We start from the raw sequence: 23,091 nt of genomic DNA on the forward strand, positions 1-23,091 counted from the left end.
CCCCCCTCATGTATGTTAAAGGAGTGGACAAAATTTTAGGAACACCATTCAGTATAATACACTCCAGTAGAATTATCATCTTTGACAATGTCAACAAAAACTGAAAATGTATAAATTTTATGGCAGAGCTGTTGTATTGGGTTGCATTAGATTTCACAGCTGTTTCTAAAGAAGTTGCCGGTGAGTGTATATATGAGCCACATCCTTGGATGTTTTGTGGTGGTTTCCTGCAGGATGTCCCCTCTGTCGTGTCACCTTTTGTTTTGGTTTTGCTGGGTGTATCCACCGGCTCATGAGGCGGTCTCATGCCGCCTGCGGACCAATCAGGACGGCTTTGAGAGCAACGGGAGAGAACCGTTCAGTGGGAGATGGCGCCCAGCTCGAAATCAGAAAAGGACGATAGCAAACACAAAGCTCAGAGAAAACACAAAGACCATGTCGTGAAGCTTCTCATGCGTGGGAAGGTAGGCATAACAGTCTACAAGATGTGTAACAGAAAACATGAACAGATGGCTTCAGAGACAGCTTCTTCAGTGCAAGGCTCCTTGTTTCTGGAGCCTCTGAGGCTAGCTGCTAACTAGCTCGGCTGCTAACTAAAAGCTAATGGCAGTCAGGCAGGTGGCTAATTAGCTAATGCTACAAAGTATGGAAACATTAAGTTTTTCCTGCTTTGTAGCGATGTCTCTCGGCATGTGTCTCGCTTAGTTTGGTTTGCTAATATGCTAGTAGACATCCGGACGGTGTTAGCATGCTAACCATTAAAGCCAATCGTAAACACCCTTCACATTAAGCTCATTCGGCGTTAGCTTTTGCTAACGCAGCAGAGACCTACAGTAGGTCTTAAACAGCTTACAAATACAACCTCAGTTTATATTTTTAATTTACTCCACAGACAACCGGTCTACTGTGAGTGTCCTCGGGTGATGTCTTATGTAGTGTGTATCCAGAAGCCTCACCAATGATAAAAGCTGTTGCAGTAATACTGCAAATGTTATGTATTCTACACATTTTTCTATGCTTCATGTTCCACCGTGTATGTGTCTCTCTTGCCTTTTCTGCAGCTGTCAGGACAGTTTTCTCAGCGCCTGTTCAGGAAGCTCCCACCTCGAGTGTGTGTCCCATTAAAGAACATTGTCAGCGAAGAGTTCCTGAGAGCAGGGTCAGTGAGTGTGTGTGTGTTTTTACTAACTGGATTTGTCATTAAGCACATTATCTAATAAAGTAGACTGAAATACTATTCGTTAAGCACACAGAGAGCTTTTCAAACCAAATGGTCTGTGGTGTGTGAGTCAACATTATTGGTGTTGTTAAAATTGCCAGTAGGGATGCAGTAATCCAACATTTCCTTTCCCTTACACACATTTCAGTATATCAGGGTCTTTGCTGATGCAAAGTACAGATCCAAAATCAATGTAGCCCAAATTTAAATGTGCATACTTCATTGTGTGGAGCTCATTGGGACCATTTTTATGCAAGACAACATGATTGCTACATCACAAAATCACAGAGTCAGCAGCCCGCTATCACTGAATGAATGTCATTGATAGTGGAAACACTGAATTTTATAATGACATCAACTAAAAAACTTTATTTAACTTGAAGCTGTCACATCATGCACATCAATACTGATCCAGCGGATCAGTGCTTCTCTACCTGCTAGTGACCATTACATTCACGCTTAGAATTAATCATATGTAATATTATTCAGTGAGGCATTTATTACAATGATGCATCGCCTTCTTGGTTCCAGACATATCTTTCTTGGCTTCACCAAATGTGGCCGCTACGTTCTGTCCTACACCAGCGACTGTGGAGAAGATGATGACTTCTCTTTCTATACTTACCATCTGTATTGGTGGGAGTTCAACCTGCACAGTAGACTCAAACAGGTAAAGGAGTGGATACTTATTTACTACCTGGAAATGGCACCATTGTCTTTATATGGCCTGTGTGGGATTATAACTGGCAAGGCTTCTCATGCAGTTTTTATCTTAGAGAAATAAACTGAATGGATGGATATCTTGTCTTTTTGTCTCATATTGCGTCTTCCCTTTAGGTCCATCATGTACGACTATTTGCAGGCGAAGAAATCTACAGTGACCTGTACCTTACCGTGTGTGAGTGGCCAAATGACCACTCCAAAATTGTCATCTTTGGCTTCAAGTAAGAAACAACAAACATATCGATCAACAGCCATGTGGAGTTGATTACTGTTCAGCTAGAAATATGTTATTGCAGTGTGTAGGTAATGATAAGTAATTTTGTGTGCATGTGTGGTTCAACCTGCCAGTACACGCAGTTCAAACTCCGTTCTGATGAACTTGATGATGAGTGATGAGAACAACAGAGACATCTACATCACCATCGCCTCTATGCCTCCTCCTAAACCTTGCTCTGTCTGCTGCCCAGTTCCCTCAGCCACAACCATACGCACAGGTAAACACACAAATGCACTCCTCTACCAACCTCACTGCCTCCGTCGCTCTGTCTCATCCATCATCTCGGTCTCTCCACAGGGAGTGGTGAGTGTCTGGAGCATGGCTATGTGCTCAACAGCAGGTACCAGGTGGTGTACCCATTTCCAACTTTCCAGCCAGCTTTCCAACTGAAGAAGGACCAGGTCATCCTATTGAACACTAGCTACTCTCTGGTGGCTTGCGGCATCTCACTCTGCCAAGGTAACACGCATACGAATAGCAGTATCAGCACATTCCTCTTATGTCCTTGTCTGTTTCTTTGCCTGTGATCAGATCACACAAAATAGAGTTAAGATCAGCGAAAGTTAGAATCGATAATGAGCTCTTGCAGTGCCTCCATCTCTGGAAAAAGCACACAACACATGTTGTAGGGTAGAGGAAAAGGTTTGGATTGGGCTATCATCAGGAGGAAGTAACACTGTTGGGAGGAGGTTGAACACAGGACAAAAAACTGTGTCATTCTAGTCAGTGTGTTTGGCTTTGTGATATGTCCCATACGCCAAATTAGTTGTCACACTGCTCATGATAAAATGGACAATTGATATTCATGATGCTCACTCTCATCTCCACATCTGTGAGATTGTCCCATCATCAGGGTGATGTTCTGTGGTCTTATTTCAGCATCAGCTTGTATTGCAATTCTCTCTGTTTGTATGTTTCTTGCAGGTAAGCAGGGTCAGTCGTCGCAGATTCTCTACACAAAGAGAGCAGCTCTGTCAGGTCAAACCTCCGCATCCTTCTCCCCCACCTCGTCAGCCTCTTCTTCCTCACTACCTCAGGGATCTCCCGACAGCCGGCCGCCACCTAGCAGGCCCGCTCCGTTACCCTCATCTCCTAGTCAGTCACAAGCAGCCGCGCGAGCACGGGAGTTTGCAGCTGACCTCTTCAGGCGAGCCCAGGGAGGAGCAGGGAGAGAAAAAGAAGGCCAGGTAGAGAGGAGAACCGCTGATGCTGTTGAAAAAGAGGCAGCGCAGACTCCAGTAGACAAAGTGATAAACGTAGAGACTCGGAGAGAGGAGCAGGATGGTAGAGAGAGGAGGGAGGAGGAAAGACGGACTAGTTTACCCCAAACATCAACATCAGGTGGGAGCCACAGTTTGCCGCCCTGCTCTGAACAAGTGATGTCTCCCGCCTCCTCCTCGTCCTCATCATCGCCTTCGTCCCCTTCGACTCCGTCCACATCCCAGGAGATCGGCCCCAGCGAGCCTGGATATGTCAACTACTCATGCCTGCACTATCGCCTCCAACAGCCAGGGGCAGCAGAGCAGAACACAGGAGGTGCAGCAGGTGAGAGAAAGAGACAGAGATTTGAAAGAATAAAAAGTTTCAACAGGTCAAGTTTGAAGCGGCTGACTGGCATTTTTCCCTTTAATTTTTATCTCTAGGTTATGAAGACGATAAAGTTCAGCTACCCTTCACAGTCACTGATCTTAAAGGACGGAACCTGCAGCTGGTCACCGAGCCACACAACGGACAGGTGTGTGACAGGCTGGAAATAGCAGCACGTTAGCAGATAAGCAGCAGCGGCTTCAGGCCTCCGTCCGTGTCGACACAGGAGGCATTCAGGCACAGTATTGAGTATAGGTCTTTGCAGCGCTCAAAGACAAACAGTCACTGTACTTACGCGTGCAAAACAGAAGAAAATAGACTTGAAGTGTAAAAATATCACATTCACGTTGCGGTTACAGGATTATAACACGAGTGGAACAGGAGCCGATACACAGTCAGTGTAGACAGCTGTATTGCTTAAAATAGAAGCATATCTGTTCCGTCAAACATGAGTGTAACGGATGACGGCAACACACAGCTGAAACATCTCTTGTGTGGACCCGCCTTACGCAGATTATTGGCTGCCCATAACAGTTTAGGAGCTATTAATCAGACAGAATCAGAGACGGCCCAGTCTGAATTTCTGCTGGTTACAATGCGTGTGCTGCAGGGGTTCATTGAGAGCGTTGCGTTTTCATTATTACTGTTTATGTATCTGCAAAACTGTTGTGAAAAATGTCTAACATCTAATATATAATTGCTGCTCTGAAACTTTTTTATGTTTAATTTGCGCCAATGCTTGGCTGCTGCTTCAGGAGTTCTGTACCAGCACTGATCTAGGAATGACTGCTTTTAATGTTAATCACTAGTCTAAAGAAACAATCTGCACTGTCACCTGGAAATCAAAACACCATTTTCAATAATTGCATGTCTGTAATTACTTTACCTGAGCCTGCATTCAGATTGTGATTACTTAATTACTCTCAATGTTCCAATTTAAGTTTTGACAGTAAACAAAGCATGTACACTCAGTCACCAAACCTGTAAAAGTGAAGTAAGAAAAAAAGAAGAAATGTATAAATAGTGAGGGTTTGTGTTTTTACTTTTAGTAACTATTAATAAGAAGTGTTTTTTTTCTCTTTCAGAGTGTGTGTGTGGAGCAGTTGACTCTGGACTTTGAGTATCTTATCAATGAGGTGATTAGGAGCGATGCTGCCTGGGCCCCACAGTTCTGCTCCTTCAGTGACTATGATGTTGTGATATTAGAGGTCAATACACACACACAAACACACAAAGAAGGAAGTTTTTTTTTTTTTATTTGACCTGGAACTAATGTGTGTTTGATGTGTATCAGGTGTGTCCAGAGACCAACACTGTGATGATCAACATCGGTCTGCTGTTACTGGCCTTCTCCACCTCGGATGAGGAGCACTGCAGGTACTTGTCCTCCTCTCTGCTGTAGCCACTTCCTTTGGATTATCGTCTCAGTTTTCTACCCTCACTAACTTTGTTTTCATCTTTTTTTGTTTCTAGGCCAAACACCTACCATTCCAACCTGCAGGTTAGCTGGGACCTAAACACAGGTGCGTGTTGCACTGTGGGCGTCGGTGACCTTACGGAGGTAAAGGGTCAGACCAGGTGAGGAGTTAACACACACTCATTTCTGTCTCTGTTTCTTGTTAAGCTGTGTTTAGTTCAGTTAAAGGCAACACTCTTTGTCTCTCCGTCAGCGGGAGCGTGTGGAGTTCTTACAGGAAGTGCTGTGTGAACACGGTGATGAAGTGGCTCGTTCCTGAGAGCAGCTCCCGCTACATCAATCGCATGACCAACGAAGCTTTACACAAAGGTGAGTCATGAGCACATAGTAGATAATCCAACACAGACTCAATAGTGTCACAAAATGTTGTCGATGTTTGCCTGATTCATCCAGGATATAACCTGGGTGAGGACATATACAACTCTGGATTAGATCAAACTGCCTTTGACTTTTCACGTTTCAGCTCTGTAAGAGGACTATCTCTATTTAAAACTGGATTTAAAATTAGTCGGAACCAAAAAAGTCAGTTACCAGCACTTTTTGCTCTGCTGCACACACAAATGTTATCAAATTCAAACATTAAATAACATTTTTTATCAAATACAGACTCGAATAAGACCTGCTGTATAGCCTTGATATTTCTTTGCTAGTCAGTATGTACATACTTAACATGCATCTACTAGAATACCTAAACTGAACGCATCGATAATTAATTTATTTTGACAACTGAAAAACTTCCACTGTGAGAAAAGTCCATTCTTTGCATTACTGCAGATAAATTTGTATCAGAGGTATTTTATAATAGCGCTGGTTAGGTTGCTGGCATTGGGTATGTTTGCTGGAGGCCATGAATTTCATCAATTTGAGCAGTACTGATGTTCTTCTAATTGAATTCTCACTCATCTTCTCACCTGTAGGCTCATCCCTTCAAGTGTTGGCAGATAGTGACCGATGCACCTGGATTGTATTGTGAAGAAGGAAGCGCACCAAAGCAACAGAAACACAAACACAAACACACACACACACACGTACACACACACGTTGACATGGCCTCATCTTCAGTATGGAGCTCGACCTCAACATGGGTAAAACCGCACACGTTTGATCGACTACACTTTGGTAACATGTAGTTCAAACACGTGTCAAATTAAAACAGAACAAAGATGGCTCAAGATGTAATACTGTAAAGATGAAGATTTATAGGTGATCTGTGTTTAATTTTACAGGTTTTTTTTTTTTGTAATGTACTGTATTATTGCAAGCACCAAAACCAAGAGCTGGACTGAATGGAGATTTCATTTTTACATTTTGTTTTTATACATAAAGGCGTACTGATGTTGTGCGAGTGTTTTTTTTTTTGTGTGTGTGTGTGTATACAGACCTGCACCTGCGTGACGTCCAAAAGGTGATTTCATCCAGAGAATAAGTGTGTGTATGTATGAGTGTGTGCATGTTTAATGTTAAGTTGACAGACTCAGCTGCTTCTGAACAAGTCGTTTCCTCACCTGATCTGGACCAGTTGGGTCTAGCTGTGTCGATTTCATAAGGCTGCAGTATTTATCAAAGTGAGACGAAGTGAACCGCAGTACCGCATCGCTCAACAACTTCTTTTAAACCTGTCGTGGCGGTTAGAAGGTTGTTGGGAGTCACCCGCTTCGCTGGTTGACATCGCGCTGTATGTTTACTGGCATGGAAGTAAGACTATGTTCATTTAGGATATTTTGTCAAAATAAATGTTCAAAAGATTTGTTGTGCGTCTCGTGTGTTAAGAACTGGACAAATAAAGAATCTAACCTGCAGTGAAGGTCGGTGGTTCCCAACCTGACCCCCCACAAGAAGCCATAAGATGATTCTGAGGGAGGGCGAGATGATTAACAGGATAGGAAAACACCCTATATTGATCTTTTTTTCCCCAGACTTTCCTCTCATTTTTTGCTTTATTGTCAATCACTTGCTTCTAAACGTTCAGATAAAACAGAAAATAATAATAAGCCTTTGGTTGCAAATGGTAGATACACAGTATGCACAAGCCAGAACATGTTGGGAGCGTCTGCTGTGGGTGATGTGGTTGAGTAAGAACAGTGTCTAGAGTCCCATAAAGGAAAGAAAACCTTGCACAAGTTTTGAGAGAGCAATCACATCCTTTTAGTCAACAGTGAGAATAAAGCTACAAACGTTGATCACAGATTTAAGTACAAAGGGTCTTGGGAGTAACATCAAGAGGACCTCGTTTATAAAAGGTTCAGCAGCACGAGCTTCAGTCACTTTTTTTTTTTTTTTGAAATAGTGACATTCAGTTAGAAGTTGATTTTACTCAAGTCAGATTTGGATTCCTGCTCTCACCAATAAATGCAAATACACCAAATTTTCAATGAGTGCTCTTTGAAAGTCATTTGATGGCATCTTAGCAAGAAGGACATCCCACTACTGATACCATTTCTATTTTTTCCCTCTTAACACTAAAAACCAACATCTGCTAACAGCATGTGAGAATCTGCTGGTTGGGCATGTGCTCTTTGTAAAGTCATCATATGCACATGCTTGGTCCATCATCATCATCATCATCATCACAATAAAAATATAGCTCAATACTCTGGATAGTGGACATACCACGACATATTTCTTAAGGCAGTAATGGTTAAACAACATACAAATAGTTTAGATATACGACAGCGTTTCACAAAAGGTACAGAATATTTATCTACAATATGTGCAACATACAGAATAGCTGCGGTTGTTTAGATACCCCGAAAATAAACATCTACTTTTGCACTACAAAAACTTTGAGATAGCTGTAGCTGGTACATCTAGCTGGTACAAAGGTTGCCACGGATACAGTGTTGTAAGTGCTGCTGATTGGGTGGGATAAGCTTTGGCCTTGTCCTGTAGTCCATTCAAGTTGCACTGCATCTATGAAGGTCTGTGTGGTGGGTGGGGTAGCACTTGTATCACGTGTGTGTGTGTGTGTGTGTGTGTGTGTGAAACAGATGAGATTGAAAGGATGGATGAATGGATAGATGGATGGATGAAGGCAAGATGGATGAAAAACAGCAAACTGGGCGGACTCATCACAAAAAGGCTCGACTGTTACCATCTCAATTTTTTTTTTGTTACAGCTAGTTAAAGTTCATGACAACACCAAGACTACTTCACAGGACCTTCATTTATTAATCCACCGATACAGAATATATAGAATACAAGCTTTTTCAGGCTAGAAATCTCTCAAAGGCACAGGGTATCAGTTAGTTGGCCAAATTAAAAAGAACCCACATAAAAAAAAGTAAAATATGGCATCCACAAATAGCTGTCAATCTACATCTTTGTGCCACCTAAATTCATGGTACAGTATGATTCCAGATGCTACTCTGACATTTAAAAAAATGTATATTTCAGACAGTGTCATTCATCTAAGTCCAGCTCCCCTGCATAGTCATTGCTTTAAAGGCAATGTGAGTGATATTTTTGAGAGTATTTTGGAGTCTTCTTATCTCCACAGCAATTAGGTCAGTGGTTAAGGCGGGGCAGGAGGGAATCAAGAATATATATATATATATATATATATGTGTATATATACTGTATATATAATAGGCTGGACAGGAGCGGCTATTGACGTGTAGCCACTAGATAATCAGGGAAGGCACAGGGAACAAGGGAAGGATTGAAAATGATCAGGCGAAGGCAAAGAGAAAAAGAATGGCAGCACAAAAGTACACAACACAAAAATTGGCAAAGCGCTCTCCCACTTTTCACACATGCTTGCACGCACACTGGCTGACCACACGCTCAACACCGAACATCATCTGTTTGCAAACCACAAGCATACACAGGGGTGGGTGCAGAATGGGATGACATGATGTTAAAGTTAAAGCAAAGGTGTGTGTGTGTGTTAATTATACAAATGAGTGACTAAGGTGGTGTGCTGTTTGTCTCAGTCAGAGTGTGCAGGTTTAAACTGGTCCTGGGCTGCTTGGTAGGCGGCTCCATTTCGTCTTTCTCGTCGCCCTCCAGCGCGCTCAGAGCGTTGGACTGCAGCACCAGGTCTCCGCCGTCCTCGTCGCTCTCCTCTTCCTCATCGTCCTCTTCCTCATCTGATGGAGACAGACATTGGCAGGACGATAAGTGACCTGATAACGGAGGCTCAGAGAAAACGATGCATCGAAAAATGGAAATTATTTGTGAGGAGAACCACGCTTAAAAGTTACCTTTCTCCAGATCCGGAGAGATTCGGCTCTTGACAGTGCTGGCAAACTGCAACACAGAAATTCACTTGAATGAGAAAATGTGTCGAAACTTTTGATTGGTACTATACATCAAATGCGGGCTGGTTTTATGTAAGCGACTGTATCTGCAGACACATACTTCTCCCATGACTGCAATGGGTGTCTCTCCTTTAGCCTGGGCCACCCTGTGCTCTATCAGGTAGTACATATACTCATCATACAGCAAGCGGATCAGGTGAAAGGAGCCAAAGCTGGCAGCACTGCGCAGAGTCAGGTCCCGGATAACCATAGAACTGGTGAGAGAGGGGAGCAGATGCATGGTGTAAAAACCAAACGTTTCAGTTGGTGCTGTCCAACACTTGACACATTACTTTTTCTCTCACCTGTAAAAAGACCAGTTGAGCAGGAAGACCTTGGCAGCCTTTGGTAGGGCAGCAGGGTTGTGCTCGTAAGGTTTTAGGGCCTGAGAGACAACACTATCCAGCCAGGCAGCCCACTGCTCCAGGGAGTTTTGCTGCTGCAGGGTCACTTTAAAGTCTTGCTCTAGCCGCTGGACCATGCGGTCTTCACATTGACACACCCAGGACGCCTGTTCCTGAAGGGGGAACACAGGTGGACTGTGTCAGGGTTCTGCCCCTATTTCACTTAAACACCAATGTACAGGAATAGATGGGAGGAGTGGAGACGGACAGTGGTGCAGACAGACCTGAACGTTAGTGAAATCCACCCGGTTGAGGTCGGAGAGCATCTGGTTGATCTGGGCTGAGTTCTGGAGGACGGCGCGGGCTGCCTGGGCCAGGTGGTTCAGGCTGGTGTAGCGACGCAATGTCTGGGAGAAGGAACAAATACACACCACCTGTAGGAAAGGAGGGAGGAGAATCAAGCAAGACATAATGAGAAAAACTGGATCACAACTGGTCACTGCATCCAAGCTCCGTCTTGACACTCACATCGGTCTATAAGCATGCAAATACCTTTATGCGAACCATCTCTTCGGGGATGTTCATCATGGCGCCTGTCAGCCAACTCTCCAGACTCTTGGCAAAGTTACGGATGGCCTGAGTTAAGGCACCTGAGGAGAAGGTTGCATATTTACATTTAAACATGTTCCCTCACCTTTTCAGGCTGGCGTGCTGTAAATATATCAATGAATTTTGATTCCCTCACTGAATAGTTTTCTGAAATACAGGCCTCTTACATGCCTTACTAACTTACTAGGGATGGGTCTCAGTACATCAGGGATGAGGATCTCCACCAGAGTCTGGTAGAGCAGGTTGTCGCACTCTCTAGTCCAGCGTAGCACAGGCTCGAACTTACACAGCACCACCAGGCACGATTTTGGCAGACGCTTCTCAGACTCATTGTGCCTGCAGGAGGAGACAGTTGTGATCATTATGAGACATACAGATTTGTGCTATTATCTCTTCCATCGGATTGTTTTTGCGTGTTTGACACTTACAGGTTGAGTGATTCTGTGTCACTGCTCTGGCTGAACCTCCAGAAGGATTTCCACAGTGTCTCCACAAGAGTGAACTGAAGGTTGACCATCACATCCAGAATGGCCTGTAGGGATCACATATATAAACATCATGACGGAGTGTAAGCTGTCTTTGCACTTCTGGTGTTATGATTTGTTGAAATTTTCATTAGAACGCAGTAAAAATAAAGACACAAACATGGGGATCAAAAGCATTATGATCACTGTACGTATCCTGTCTTTGTTCATGGCTGCCTACCTCACAGTGTTCTCTGTAGAGAGTCTGAAAGGCCTTGAGGTGTTCTAAAAGGATCCCATCAGGCAGGGTTCGATCTTGCAGATCAATATCAATGAAGTCTGGCAGTGGCCGCGATGCCTCTACACAAGATACAGCACAGACAGGTCTTCAATTTCACGTCAGTCAATCTTTATAACATAGTAAGACTGAAGTCTATTTGTTGAGAGCGAATTGTGTGAAAAAATCAGATCCTGATGATTGAAACTACTGCAACAGCATTGCAAAACATGTTATGTACATGGATTTTTTTAGATAATGAAAATTACACTAATGGTTTTAAGAAAATGTTGGGGTCAACCTACTAATTATGACAGTGTTACCACAGCTCATTACAGTGTTATAACCAATAATACAATAGCAAATAAAACAGTGAGTCTAGTTTAAAAGTAAAGTATTCATTTCTTTAAAATAAAATCATATAAGAGACTGTATAGTAAGAAAACAATGGTTAACATCAAGCAGAGTGTGCGTGTTCCTCACCCAGGAACTGTTGATACTGTTGCACCTGGGCCGAAATATCACAGAGTGCTCCCGCCTGCTGCTGACCCGCCCCACCTGATGTCCCATTGGTGATGCCCTGTGTCTTCTGAATTGGCTTTATCCTGTTAGACAGAGTATACATCATTTAGAGAGAGAGAGAGGCAGTCACAGAAGAAGAAGAAGAAGAAGAAGAGGAAGGAATAGAAGTTGTAAGATTTAAAGACATGAAACCACAGTAGGGGCGTTTTTAGCCATGCTACTGTAGCAGCATGACCCTAGGGATGGTCTAGACTGAAATATTCCTACATTTACTGGATTTATTGCCATGGCATTGTGTACAGACGTTCATGTTCCAAGAGGAGGGAGTTTACTGACTTTGGTGATCGCTTTGAGGCTGCCAGGGCACACTGACATCTTTGAACAAGTATCGGATGGAAATTTAGTACAGATATTCATGGTGCCCAGATGATGCATCCTAACGACTTTGGTGATCCACTAAATATCCCTCTAGCAACACATGAGCCTCACATTTGTGGTTCTCAATGACGTATCTCAACAAGTACTGGATTCACTGTAATAACTTTGGTGAAACTTTTCATTTTGCACCATCATCAGGTTGTCCAATGCTTCGGTTTATAACCAAAACTAAGATGGACAACATAGTAAACATTATCGTTTACAAATTTCACAATGTGGATACCTGTTTTTCTGTGAGAAAGGCTGCTGTCTCATCGCCATGTGCTGTTGTTCATCCATCAGTCTGAGCAGAGGGGAACCGGATTTGATCCTTAGACCATAGTAGTGGTACTTAGAGTTCCCTCTGAAACACACACGTGAAGAGTTATGATACTTATCTGGCAAAATCAATGTACCTATGTGTGTGTGTGTGTGTTTATGTACCTGGTCCCTAATCTCCGTGTCCGTAGCCCCATAAAGACAGACCTGATGAGTTTTCCAAAAGACGCAGCATTAACAGGTTCTAGTTTCTGCTCCTGGCAGTGCAACAGATAGTGGTAGTAGAGGGTGCAGCGAGGTAAACTCACCCCCTCCGCCCCCTCGTAGTTATCACACAGCCACTGCACCTGGGGAAGATGGACGGTGACAGAATTGAATTTTCTAAACCTTTATGTCATGTTATAGATTATGAAGAATGGGTTTTTCACAGTGAACTTGAGTACTCACAGTAGCAGGTGGGGCACGTGAATTAGGGCTGGAGTAACTCTGTCCTCCTCCACCTGCTGCTGATGCTCCAGCTCCTCCCCCTCCTAAAACATAGCCTCCCTGAATAACGTAGCCCCCTCCACTCACAGCAGCTCCCCCGCTATTGGCTCCTGCTGTTGCCACAGAGACTGGCTGCGAGGTCACAGATCCGCTGATGTCCGAGTCGGAGCTGGGCGTGGCCTCGTAGTAGGCGGAGGAGGAGGTGGGAGGGGTCTGGGAGAAGAGAGGCGATTCGGAGAAAGGGTAGCTGCTTGATCGGCTGGATGGAGAGAGACGTACAAACACACAGGAACATGAATGAACAGCTGTATAACCAGTAAATTTGCAAAGTGAAAGGTATGTTTGTGTGTGTATGTGAGATATGCTTCATTGACACAGAGCAGGTTTCTTTCTACTCACATAGTGGATGTGGTGAAAGTTGTATCTCCTCCTCCGTCCACATACTGCACCTGGCCAGAGTAAACCTGATCCACCTTGAGATTTCAGCCAGTAACAACAGTGAGGAACAGAGAGTGAAAGAGAGAGAGACACTTGATGAATTTATTTATTTATCTGATCCATGTAAAATATTAAACATAAATGTCACCATTTGATGTATTGTGGCAGTTAGCTTAAAGCTATTATTTTCATCTTCGGCCCCTCGACTCGTTTTATTTTAATACTACTTATGAAAAAAAAAAAGTGTGGTGTGCTCAACAACTGTAACAACAAGAAGGAGTTTGTTTCAAGGAGGGGCAGAGCGGCCGGGCCCAATTTCTGAAACCTGTTTGACGTCTCACCATCACCACTATTATACGTAAACACCAACTTGATAGCTGTCTGTCTCTATACTATCAGCTTTGGCCTTAGTAGAAGAAAGAAGCAGTCTGCCGTTACAGATAAATGTGAGTGGTGCGCCAAACACAATCCATGGAAAAGGAAATTCAATACAATAACATGATTGCTTATAAATCACACACATGCTGATGTTACTATATACATAATATCTTGGTATGAATGGGTGCCTGATAGAGCATGACCGCCTGAGGAGGGCGCAGTGAGAGTCAGTGATGAGCATGTGGAAACGAAAGAAGAAGAAAGGCAGAGAGGCGTGCAAAGAAAGAGGGAAGAAATGATGCTTTTGGTCAGAAGGTCAATTAACAGCTTTCTCTCCTGCATCCCTCTCTTTCTACTGTGCGTAACAGTGGACAAAGACATCATGATCACAACACATCTACACTTTAATTGTATGTATGTATTGTGTGTTTTTCTTACATGATAAGATGAAATGTTTTGTGTGTGTGTGTGTGTGTTTACCTCCTGGTTAATGTGCACAGATTGCAGGTTGTTGATGTGACCAGACTGAATCCTCTTGGCTGCTTGTGACACCGCTTGCAACACTGACCTCTGCTGGAGAGCAAATCCACAGTTTCAAGATCAAACTTTATCATCACCTGTGACCTGCTCCTACACAATCAAATGACAAATTCTGGGAGTGTGTGTATATATATATGTGTGATTGTGTGTGTGTGTGTGTGTGTCTTACCTGTGTGGTGGTCTGCACTGGTTGGACCACCTGAGTAGGGACACCTGGGGCAGGTGGGCTGGAGTCTGACAGACTGTCATTGGAGTGAACGGAGCCCTCTGGGGATCGCACAGGGAGGGTGAGGGAGAGAAGTTTCATCAGATCATAAAACAACTGTCAACAGAAAAGCCAGCCACCAGCACCACAAGTTCAGTACTCACGACATACTGCTTCCAAATCGTAATAACAGCCACTGCAGAACATCCTACATCTACGTTTCTCGTTTTTTGGGGGGGTTTTTTGTACGGCTGAGGAGAGACTGATGGTGAGGACTCTCCTTTCCCCCCTTATATCTCGCATACAGAGGGACAGCCTTGGACAGCTAATCTCCCCAGATGGAGAGAAATCCCTCCATCTTGTAAACACGCAGATCAGATGAGAGAGGGAAAACGAGAGACACATGAGCGATGATGGGATAGAGGGCGTAAACAGAGGATAGAGTTTGGGTGGAGGAGACGCTAATATACACTTCCTAGGACCCTTTTACTTTAATGATTTCCTACTTTGGCCAGTTATCCCCCCATAATACTTCCAATACTTCATAATCCTTCCCGTAATACTTCCACAGCCCGCTTAAGAGATGAGTTACCACGAGAAATTACACGGTGTTTCCCGAAGGTTAGCAAATGGATCATTTCCACCTCTAATGAGGCTACTGACTGAAAAAAATGTTAATCTGTGCAAGCCGTTCTGCTCCATGTCTTTATTTAGTTGTTTAGTTATTAGTTCACCAGGTTCATCCAGACAGACTTGTCAGAAAAGACAACTCTGGAACATAAACATGTAACAACCAACTATGTCTTGTTAACGGGAGAGTCGTTGCAATTTTCATCACATGGTACTGACACAATCAGGCGATTAATCAAAGCTGAGGAGGTGTTTCATCTTTAAGAATCTAAAGCAAGTCCAGTCCTTAGAACATCTGGATATTCAAAGACCTGATTGACAGAGTCTCCGCAGATCATTTAGTTGATCAACAGAAAACACGTCTAGCACTTTTTCATTCTCTTATTAATCAGTGACGTCTTCTATCACATAAAACTATCAAATATTCTTCCTCAAAAGAGATTTCTTAATTGATTTGATTCACATATTTTAATATTTTGTAGGCTAAATGATTAATTGATTAGAAAAAAATAAGAGATGTTAATTGATGAAAATAATCCCAGTTGTAGTCTTTAACTATATAATAAATTTAATTTAGAAGATTTCTCTTATAATGTAACTGGTGAAGACATGAAGCTGTGCTGTGTTCAGTCCAGCTGCTTCTGCACAATCCCTGCTGCAAAACTCATTTATATTTAAAGTAAAAAATGGCTTATGTTACATGATACCTTCCGCTCCATTCTGTGTCTTTCAAAAGAAGCAGGCAATTATGGTGTTTAAACTGTGTGTACAATGACTCTGAACACAGTGGAAATCTTCACATACATCATTCTTGCCTGCTGTGATAAATGTGGACAGATTTATAGAACAAAAGAGCAAAATGCGTCCTCTCTCATGAGGCAGGATTACTACTGTACCTTAACATAACTGTATTGAGTACAATCCAGCTCTTTTTATGTTTCAGATATGGGGAAATGTTTTAATAAGCACAGTTATTCAGCTAACTCAGTAGTCCTACTTTATGAGCAGGAGACAAGCTCCAGGCATTGAGTCTCTCACTCTGGGTGAGAGTGTACAGTGTCACTTGATACCAGCAGGCAAAAAGATCTACGAATAGACAGCCCTAAAATAAACATACAGACAGTCACCAGTGTTGGGATTAGTTCCCTTTCAGTTCCATTAGTTAACACCGTATTTTGGAATAGAAACTGATTTAGTTAGGACTGAGCTTTTTTTTTGGTTTTAATTCAGGATGCATTTTTAAAAAGCAATGGCCTAAATGAATTTAAAGTAATGTCTGGAAACGTTCCAAAGCCTTGCAAGCTCACATTACATTAGCTACCATAGATATTGGCTCATTTTCTGTACCACTGCAGGAATTGCATACTTTAAAGGGAAACTTCACCACTGTGAATATGATGATTTCTTAAAACTACGTCACTTATGAAGTAGAAATGTGCAATTAATTGAGAAAAAGGCTGTAGATTCCCCATATCGCTCTTAAGGGGGAATCGTACAACAACCAGAATGCATGGCGCACGTCCCATCCAATCCGCTACTGACGATCTGTTTGCGGAACGCAGGGGGCGAGTACATTTCCCAGCAAAGTGCCCGGTTAGCAGAGACAAAGTTAGTGAGCAGCATTATATATCTTTACTGAGGCTTATTTTCCTTTAGAAAACATTTTTCCTCATGGAGTCTGGATATCTCGTACCAGGGTGCGAGGATCATAATATAAATGGCGCACTGGAGTTATTTATGTGGATCAGTGCAAACTTACTGACACACAACCCATAATGCTGCCAGAGCTGCTGGTGGACAGTCAAAAAACCTCCGAGTCTGCCATTTCCATTTTAGCTTGGTTTGGGAACCAAACACTGTTTCTTTTATCGTTTTGGATGACGAGGAGCCGGGATCAGATTGCACTTAAAACTGGATGCAGCCACAAAAGTTACAAGTAACACAGTCACTGTTGTGCTGTTCTGTATTCAGAGTTAAAGTCCGATATAATATACTGTCAGAAAACAAAGTCAGGTTTACCTAAGCACCGCAAAGTTTGTTGTGTTTTCAGTCTGTCTCCTTTCTTTCTGACCATCCTCACTGGTCACCGCTCGATGCTGCAAAGCTACTATGGCTGTGGTGCCTCTTTTGGCTGCTGCTGGAAAGTAGCTCCGGTGGTCGCTTCCTCCTCCACACTCTGTTTTGTCTGATTCCACAGCACTATATCCAGCCTCATTAGCTGTAATAGTAGTGCCGCCACATCTCTGCTCCGACGTTATATTGTAAAGCTAGTTCTTTTTGTGTTAGATTCAGCTTTTCTGTCCACATGAGGCTCAAAATTTTCTGGTTCTTCGTCGGCGGAATCACAGAGAAAATCAGCAACACGATATTCAGCCTGGCATCATGAAACTAGTTTTCTTCCAAATACATTGTAGTAGAGTGTTATGGGAGACCCACTTTACCGTCTTTGAAGGCACCACTTGAAGATCTGTACTACTTTCTTGCCCCCAACTACGTCACTGTACACGTCATAAAACAGCACTGTTGCTGGAAGAACAACAGATTTTGCAGCTGCGCCCCAGAGACACAGAGAACATCGGCAACAACTGCATATGTTTTTCACTCTATATCCCTAATTCAGATAGCTAGAGATAAGGTAGAAAATCAGCAAAATGTTCCTTTACGTCCTGTTGATAATTTTTTTTTTTTTAATTATACCACCAACTCTCTATAAAACCAAAAGCAGCAGAGGAGAAGCAAAGTCAGGTTCCATCCATCAGTCGTCCATGCTCCCACGTTTGGGTCTGTGCAGCCTAGCAACCAAGACCATCAGCTTATTTTGTTCTGATAATGTATGCACCACCCAACCAGCCAAACTACATCAGAGGGGTTTTTTGATCCTGGTGGGACTTAACTTGGGATCTGAGGACCATTCATGACTAACAAACACTGAACTGACTAAACATCGTCATAATATATAATAACCATTATATGTATATCTATAATTAAGGAGATTGTTTTAAATAAATGTAGTAAAATAATTCCTCACGTCTGTGTGTGTATATCATTGAAACATGTTTTGTGCCAATGACTACTGATGACCAGCCCAAAACTACACACAAATTCTTTCTTAAAAGTCCTGCTGTTGAGGAAGTGAAGATGATATAACATGATAGATTATATCAGGTTATGTGACCGATTATATACTGATTCTATCAGTCCATAGAATGACATCATCTGATTGCCTCTGTTCATTCATTTTAGAATGACAATAAAGTTAACCTTGAATCTTTTATAAACTTGAGTTGTTTATCAAGTAAAAATGAAACTTATCTGCTTATTATTTAGTCTATAAAATGTGATGAAAATTGTATAAACCCAATTCAAGTTCACAAAACGTATGGCGAGGTCGTCAAATGACTTATTTTGTCAGACCAACAGTCCAAAACTCAAAGATTGATAAAAAATAGACAAAAGCAGCAAATTCTCACACTTGAGAACCAAGATACAGTTGGAATTTTTCCTTGATAAATGACTTCAATAATTATTTGATCATAAAGTTGTTGACGATTAAATTTCTGTTGATCGACTCACTGACTGACTGTTTCATCACTATATGATACCACTTTTACTTTTTTTAAACTTTTTTTTTTTTTTTTTTAACTTTTTTATACTACTTGTCAAAAAATGTAAGCAATTCTTGGCAGCTTATGACTAGCCTCTGTCACTATTTTGAAGACTTAAAGACAAATACTCAAACAACTCTCCTCTGCACTGTTCAGAAACTAGAATCCATCATTATGTACTGGACAAGCTGCCAGTCTCCAACCAGGATCCAGCCTGTTGCTTACATTGTAGAAACTGCCTTGTGAGACAAACTGAAGCTTGCTCAAACTGCATGTCATATCATGCCCTTCTAATGCTTACATAAGCCAAAAAGTGTGTAATACCTGGTGTGCAAAGTGTGCATTATGTAAGTATGTGTGTGTGTCACTCAGTTTCTCACCTGTAACCGTCACTATGATGTACTGAGGCGAGTTGCTCTGACCATTGCTCTTCTGGACCGAAGAGTGCTGGATTTCAGGGGTTACGTAGTGCTGCGTGGGAGTGGTCAGAACCACTGCCTTCTGGCTCTGGGCCTGGGTGGGCGGCGCCTGGGAACAAAGTGCATCCTGTCCTGTTTTTGAGGCGGCGGCTGATTGGTTAGCAGATGCAATGTTTCCAGATGTTGGTGGGATCTCGGACAGGAAGTGTGCCGCCTTTGCTGACGAGGGTGTGGTGGCAGCTGGTGTTGCTATGGTTACTGTGTTGGCCTGCTGAGGCTGAAGGTCCTCTGAGTATCCAGAAGTTGCCATGGCAACCTAAGCTTTGAGGCGCTAGTTCTGTGGATGAAAAGAGACAGCACTCATTGATGAAAGTGCTACAAACATATACAGAAACACACTTTGCTGGCACAATATGTCGCCTCTATGTTTTAGCCACATAGAGGTAGTGTGTGTGCCGCCTGTGGGTGTGTATGGAACATAAACCAGAGGAGGAAGTAGGGCTTTTGTCTAAGACTAAGCAGTAGTCTAGAGGCTTTCCTGTTTGAATGAAGTATAAAACACACCACCATGAATACAGACATGGACTCAATTTACAAAACAAGGTCAATTCGGTGTAACCACAGCATTTCAAATGAATTAAACAACTAAATTACTCATTCAAAGTGAGAAAATATACGACCATGGACAGTCCCAGATCTCACCATTAACACCTTATTACCATTACCACTGTTAATAAATGCATATTAATCATTGGACCCACTGCCAGTCTGCACTTAAGGCCATCCCACTGGAAGATAAGCCACTCCTGTGTAAACCAACACGGCAAACAAGACAATCAGATGATCATCCAAGCACACCGTGTTCACGGGAGTGACTGACCGAACTCAATGTCAGATCCAAAAACTTTTTCAAAGTCACAAAAAGGTTACGCAACACGCTGTTCTCATATCTTAGCGTTTACAACTCATACACGCTTAAGTTGCGGGAGCAGTTTCATATGCTTTTCTGTATCCTGTGCTTGAAAAGTGAGTTGAGAAAGCGAGAGTGGTAACGTTAGCTTCCCACAGCTAGCCAGCTCACGTTAAGTTATGACGTTAAGGCGAGCTGGCTAGTTGCTCGCTACTCATGTGTTGGTTAAGTCGGCAAATCTATCACCACGACACCACTCACGTATACTTATAAATTCACAGTAATCGAAAGTGTTGGTAACGTTAATAGCCCGGGCACTCAAGCGAATGCGTTATAAAAAAAAAAGTACGATTGACACTGTAACAAACACACACACCCGCCATCTTGTGCTCTTATCAAAGATCTGACATCGCCATAACAACGGTCTGCGTTTGGAAAGAAGCTAGCAACCACTTTCATCACCGACACGCTCGACCAGCTTCACTTAACGCTGACGACTGTACGAACAAACACGCGTATATAATTTAGCGAAAATGAAATTATAATTGTGACATACTGTACTTTTTCACCTCTAATTTATCCCAGCAATGTCCTTTTTAGTCGTAAGTTTTTTTTCGCCCCCTCAGATTAAGGTTGTTGTTGTTGACTCCCGTTGCTTGGTTCTTGTCGCCAGGACTACCGTGACTATGGCGCCTTGCCTTCACCGGGGCAACTGTTGCTACCCTCTCGTCATCGCCCCGCCCTACGCTGCATGCTGATTGGATGACTTGGTAGGTGGTCGCAGCGTCAGGGGTAAAAAACGATCGCTAATTGGTCGACAGTCCCTGTCTGTCATTTTCATCAGAGCCTAACGTCAAATTTCCACTTCCAATGTTACTTTTTTTTTCGATTGCAGAGAATGTCAAGCAGATAGATGTGAAATGACGGAATGTCACTCTATTCATTTCATACAAAATGTTGCTACTACCGCTTATCTCTGCAACCTCTATAGGCTCATAATTAATATTGAACAACATTCACAAGTTCACAACTGATTTGTGTCACTGCAGTATCACCAGTTGGCTTCTGAAATCTCTCTGAAGTGTGTATGTGTGACACTTAAACTGAACACCAACGTATAGCAACCTAGTTATCCTTGTGGTGAGTGGATAGTGATCTCCATCCAATGCCCGGCTGAGCGATTAACAAGACGGAGATTGTGCAGGTGACACAAAGACACAACCCAACAGATGTAAGGGACAGAAAGGCCAACAAAAGGTCACAGGTGATTAGATTGCAAAGAGCTCTGTTGACATCACCTATGGCATCACTTGCTACTTAATCACAACTTTTCTGTTTTCCTCTATGTGCATTGTTGCCCCTAAAGGTCTCTGGTCTTATCTCTGAGCATGACGAAGAGTGGAGGTGAATTGAGGTCCTTCACTGAGATGCTGAGGTCTATATAAGGTGAGTGCTGTCCACAAAGAAACACAAACCACACTGACAGACACTCACAGAGACACCTTACTGGGGTGTGTCAAGCCATTTCCAGCCTTTGAGACACCTACAGCGTTTTTTACAGTTACTCTCACAATGTGGAAGGCAGCAGTCTTGACCATGGGGCTCTTGGTGGCACTGGTAGACAGGGCGCAGTCCAATGATGGTCATCCCTCTTTCTATGGGATGAAGCTGTGTGGAAGAGAGTTCATACGAGCTGTCATCTTTACCTGTGGTGGCTCTCGCTGGAGGAGAGGCGTAGGAGGCTCAGGTAAGTTTTACAAGTTCTTTTTTTATGATGTGCCATGTTTTCCTAAAGTAAGTCAAAATGTAAATACTAAGGGATTTACCCTTCCTTTTGATCAGCTGTTATTGGAGAGGAGGCCTTTGACCCATGGAACACAAATCCTGTCCCTCAACTTACCAGTGAGCAGGATCCTGCAGAGTCCCAAGTATGGAAAGATCAAACGTTGGATGCAGCATCTGTGGCTGCTGGATTCAGCCGCTCAGCTCGCTCGCCAATCTCAGAGGAGGTCCTGGAGGCTCTAAGAAGTGCAGATAGGAAAGGACGGGATGTAGTGGTGGGACTGTCCAATGCCTGTTGCAAATGGGGCTGCAGCAAGAGTGAAATCAGCTCCTTGTGCTGAACCTGGTTTCTTAAACACCCTGTCTTCTCATCAGTGCAGAGCTCTACTGTTCCTATGTGATTCATCCATTTCTTTACATCCACCTTTCCCCTCTCCACATCCCATCTAAGTCATAATTCGTGTGTTGTCAAAACTTGTTTACTGTGATAATCATAGACTGATATATGAGTTTATTAAAGTCTTGTGGAATTGTTATGAAAGTCTCTTCCTCTTACCCAAGAAATGCTAAAATTATGATTCATGCTTTTAGAACACTTCCACTTTTACCAAAACCTTGTTTCAGAACTGCAGTTTTGAAAAGGATTTCGAAATGAAAGGAAGAAGTGGTGAATATGACCACACACAGGGAGGCCTCTTCTCTGAATTAGAGCTGCTTTGTGTGATCCTAACAAAGGAAGACAGAATTTGAACAGATAAACAGTACACTGAAATCCTGTGCAATAGTTCTGCAACATACTCATAATGTTGGGTTTGAGTTGTTTCAAGGGATTTTTTTTACCCTCTTCCTATCAGAGATGAATTATCAGTTACTTGGAGACACATCGTAAACAACTGAACATAACAAGCTTCACAATGGTAGTATTTGTTGTTAGGTTGCACTGGTGTTTGTGTTATTGTTTCCATACAGATCAATTTATACAGATAAATTACACAATAGTTAGATGTTTTTTTAAGGCAAGCTGACACCATCTGGCGGTCAGAAATGAGCAAATCACAAAATAATGCGTGCAACATATCTGTTGATAAAATCAGAAGGATGTGCGTATATATTAATTAAAACATTCACACATACTGTATCTAGAATAGTGGTTCTCAAACTTTTCACGTCAAGGACGCCTAAACCGACACATATTAGAACGCAGA

The 23,091-nt window shown here is 42.7% G+C and overlaps 3 protein-coding genes across 10 annotated transcripts; 2 read left to right on the plus strand and 1 right to left on the minus strand.

Annotated features, from left to right (window-relative positions):
• The first annotated feature begins 267 nt into the window (after positions 1–267).
• On the plus strand, positions 268–7,030 carry dcaf15 (DDB1 and CUL4 associated factor 15). The gene is made up of 13 exons (XM_042426703.1): positions 268–464; positions 1,062–1,159; positions 1,751–1,889; positions 2,057–2,163; positions 2,291–2,436; positions 2,517–2,678; positions 3,144–3,764; positions 3,863–3,954; positions 4,892–5,014; positions 5,101–5,183; positions 5,280–5,384; positions 5,477–5,592; positions 6,201–7,030. Exons 1-13 carry the CDS (start codon positions 369–371, stop codon positions 6,254–6,256), a joined length of 1,944 nt encoding a protein of 647 aa, XP_042282637.1. The 5' UTR covers positions 268–368; the 3' UTR covers positions 6,257–7,030.
• A 1,401-nt stretch (positions 7,031–8,431) lies between these two features.
• On the minus strand, positions 8,432–20,780 carry rfx1b (regulatory factor X, 1b (influences HLA class II expression)). Of its 2 annotated transcripts, none has more exons than XM_042426695.1 (18): positions 20,674–20,780; positions 19,156–19,531; positions 14,505–14,602; positions 14,276–14,365; positions 13,379–13,452; positions 12,941–13,238; positions 12,659–12,840; positions 12,459–12,578; positions 11,759–11,880; positions 11,240–11,358; positions 10,963–11,066; positions 10,719–10,870; positions 10,478–10,575; positions 10,210–10,359; positions 9,887–10,098; positions 9,643–9,796; positions 9,486–9,531; positions 8,432–9,371 (listed from the first exon to the last, which is right to left on the minus strand). In XM_042426695.1, the coding sequence occupies exons 2-18, from the start codon at positions 19,502–19,504 to the stop codon at positions 9,190–9,192; spliced, it is 2,550 nt and encodes an 849-aa protein (XP_042282629.1). In that variant the 5' UTR covers positions 19,505–19,531; positions 20,674–20,780; the 3' UTR covers positions 8,432–9,189. The 2 variants fall into 2 exon arrangements, with proteins under 2 accessions (XP_042282629.1, XP_042282620.1); XM_042426686.1 differs by having other exon boundaries at positions 14,276–14,368; positions 20,674–20,779.
• A 4-nt stretch (positions 20,781–20,784) lies between these two features.
• On the plus strand, positions 20,785–22,516 carry rln3b (relaxin 3b). 7 transcript variants are annotated; one of them, XM_042426733.1, is made up of 5 exons: positions 20,785–20,874; positions 21,226–21,368; positions 21,471–21,550; positions 21,666–21,851; positions 21,947–22,515. In XM_042426733.1, exons 4-5 carry the CDS (start codon positions 21,677–21,679, stop codon positions 22,225–22,227), a joined length of 456 nt encoding a protein of 151 aa, XP_042282667.1. In that variant the 5' UTR covers positions 20,785–20,874; positions 21,226–21,368; positions 21,471–21,550; positions 21,666–21,676; the 3' UTR covers positions 22,228–22,515. The 7 variants fall into 7 exon arrangements, with proteins under 7 accessions (XP_042282667.1, XP_042282693.1, XP_042282653.1 ...); XM_042426719.1 differs by having other exon boundaries at positions 20,835–20,874; positions 21,154–21,368; XM_042426759.1 differs by lacking the exon at positions 21,226–21,368 and having other exon boundaries at positions 20,822–20,874.
• Positions 22,517–23,091: the final 575 nt, after the last annotated feature.

This window comes from Thunnus maccoyii, chromosome 2 (assembly GCF_910596095.1).
Source record: "Thunnus maccoyii chromosome 2, fThuMac1.1, whole genome shotgun sequence".
Classification (NCBI taxonomy): domain Eukaryota; kingdom Metazoa; phylum Chordata; class Actinopteri; order Scombriformes; family Scombridae; genus Thunnus; species Thunnus maccoyii.

Coding starts and splice junctions, on each gene's coding strand:
- dcaf15 (XM_042426703.1), top strand. CDS start 369: ATGGCGCCCAGCTCGAAATCAGAAAAGGACGATAGCAAACACAAAGCT. Junction 1,890..2,056: donor TGCACAGTAGACTCAAACAG/GTAAAGGAGTGG, acceptor TCTTCCCTTTAG/GTCCATCATGTACGACTATT. Junction 5,593..6,200: donor CAACGAAGCTTTACACAAAG/GTGAGTCATGAG, acceptor TCTCACCTGTAG/GCTCATCCCTTCAAGTGTTG.
- rfx1b (XM_042426686.1), bottom strand. CDS start 19,504: ATGGCAACTTCTGGATACTCAGAGGACCTTCAGCCTCAGCAGGCCAAC. Junction 12,579..12,658: donor ACACGGAGATTAGGGACCAG/GTACATAAACAC, acceptor TGTGTGTTTCAG/AGGGAACTCTAAGTACCACT. Junction 10,576..10,718: donor TGTACTGAGACCCATCCCTA/GTAAGTTAGTAA, acceptor CCTTCTCCTCAG/GTGCCTTAACTCAGGCCATC.
- rln3b (XM_042426733.1), top strand. CDS start 21,677: ATGTGGAAGGCAGCAGTCTTGACCATGGGGCTCTTGGTGGCACTGGTA. Junction 21,852..21,946: donor GAGAGGCGTAGGAGGCTCAG/GTAAGTTTTACA, acceptor CCTTTTGATCAG/CTGTTATTGGAGAGGAGGCC.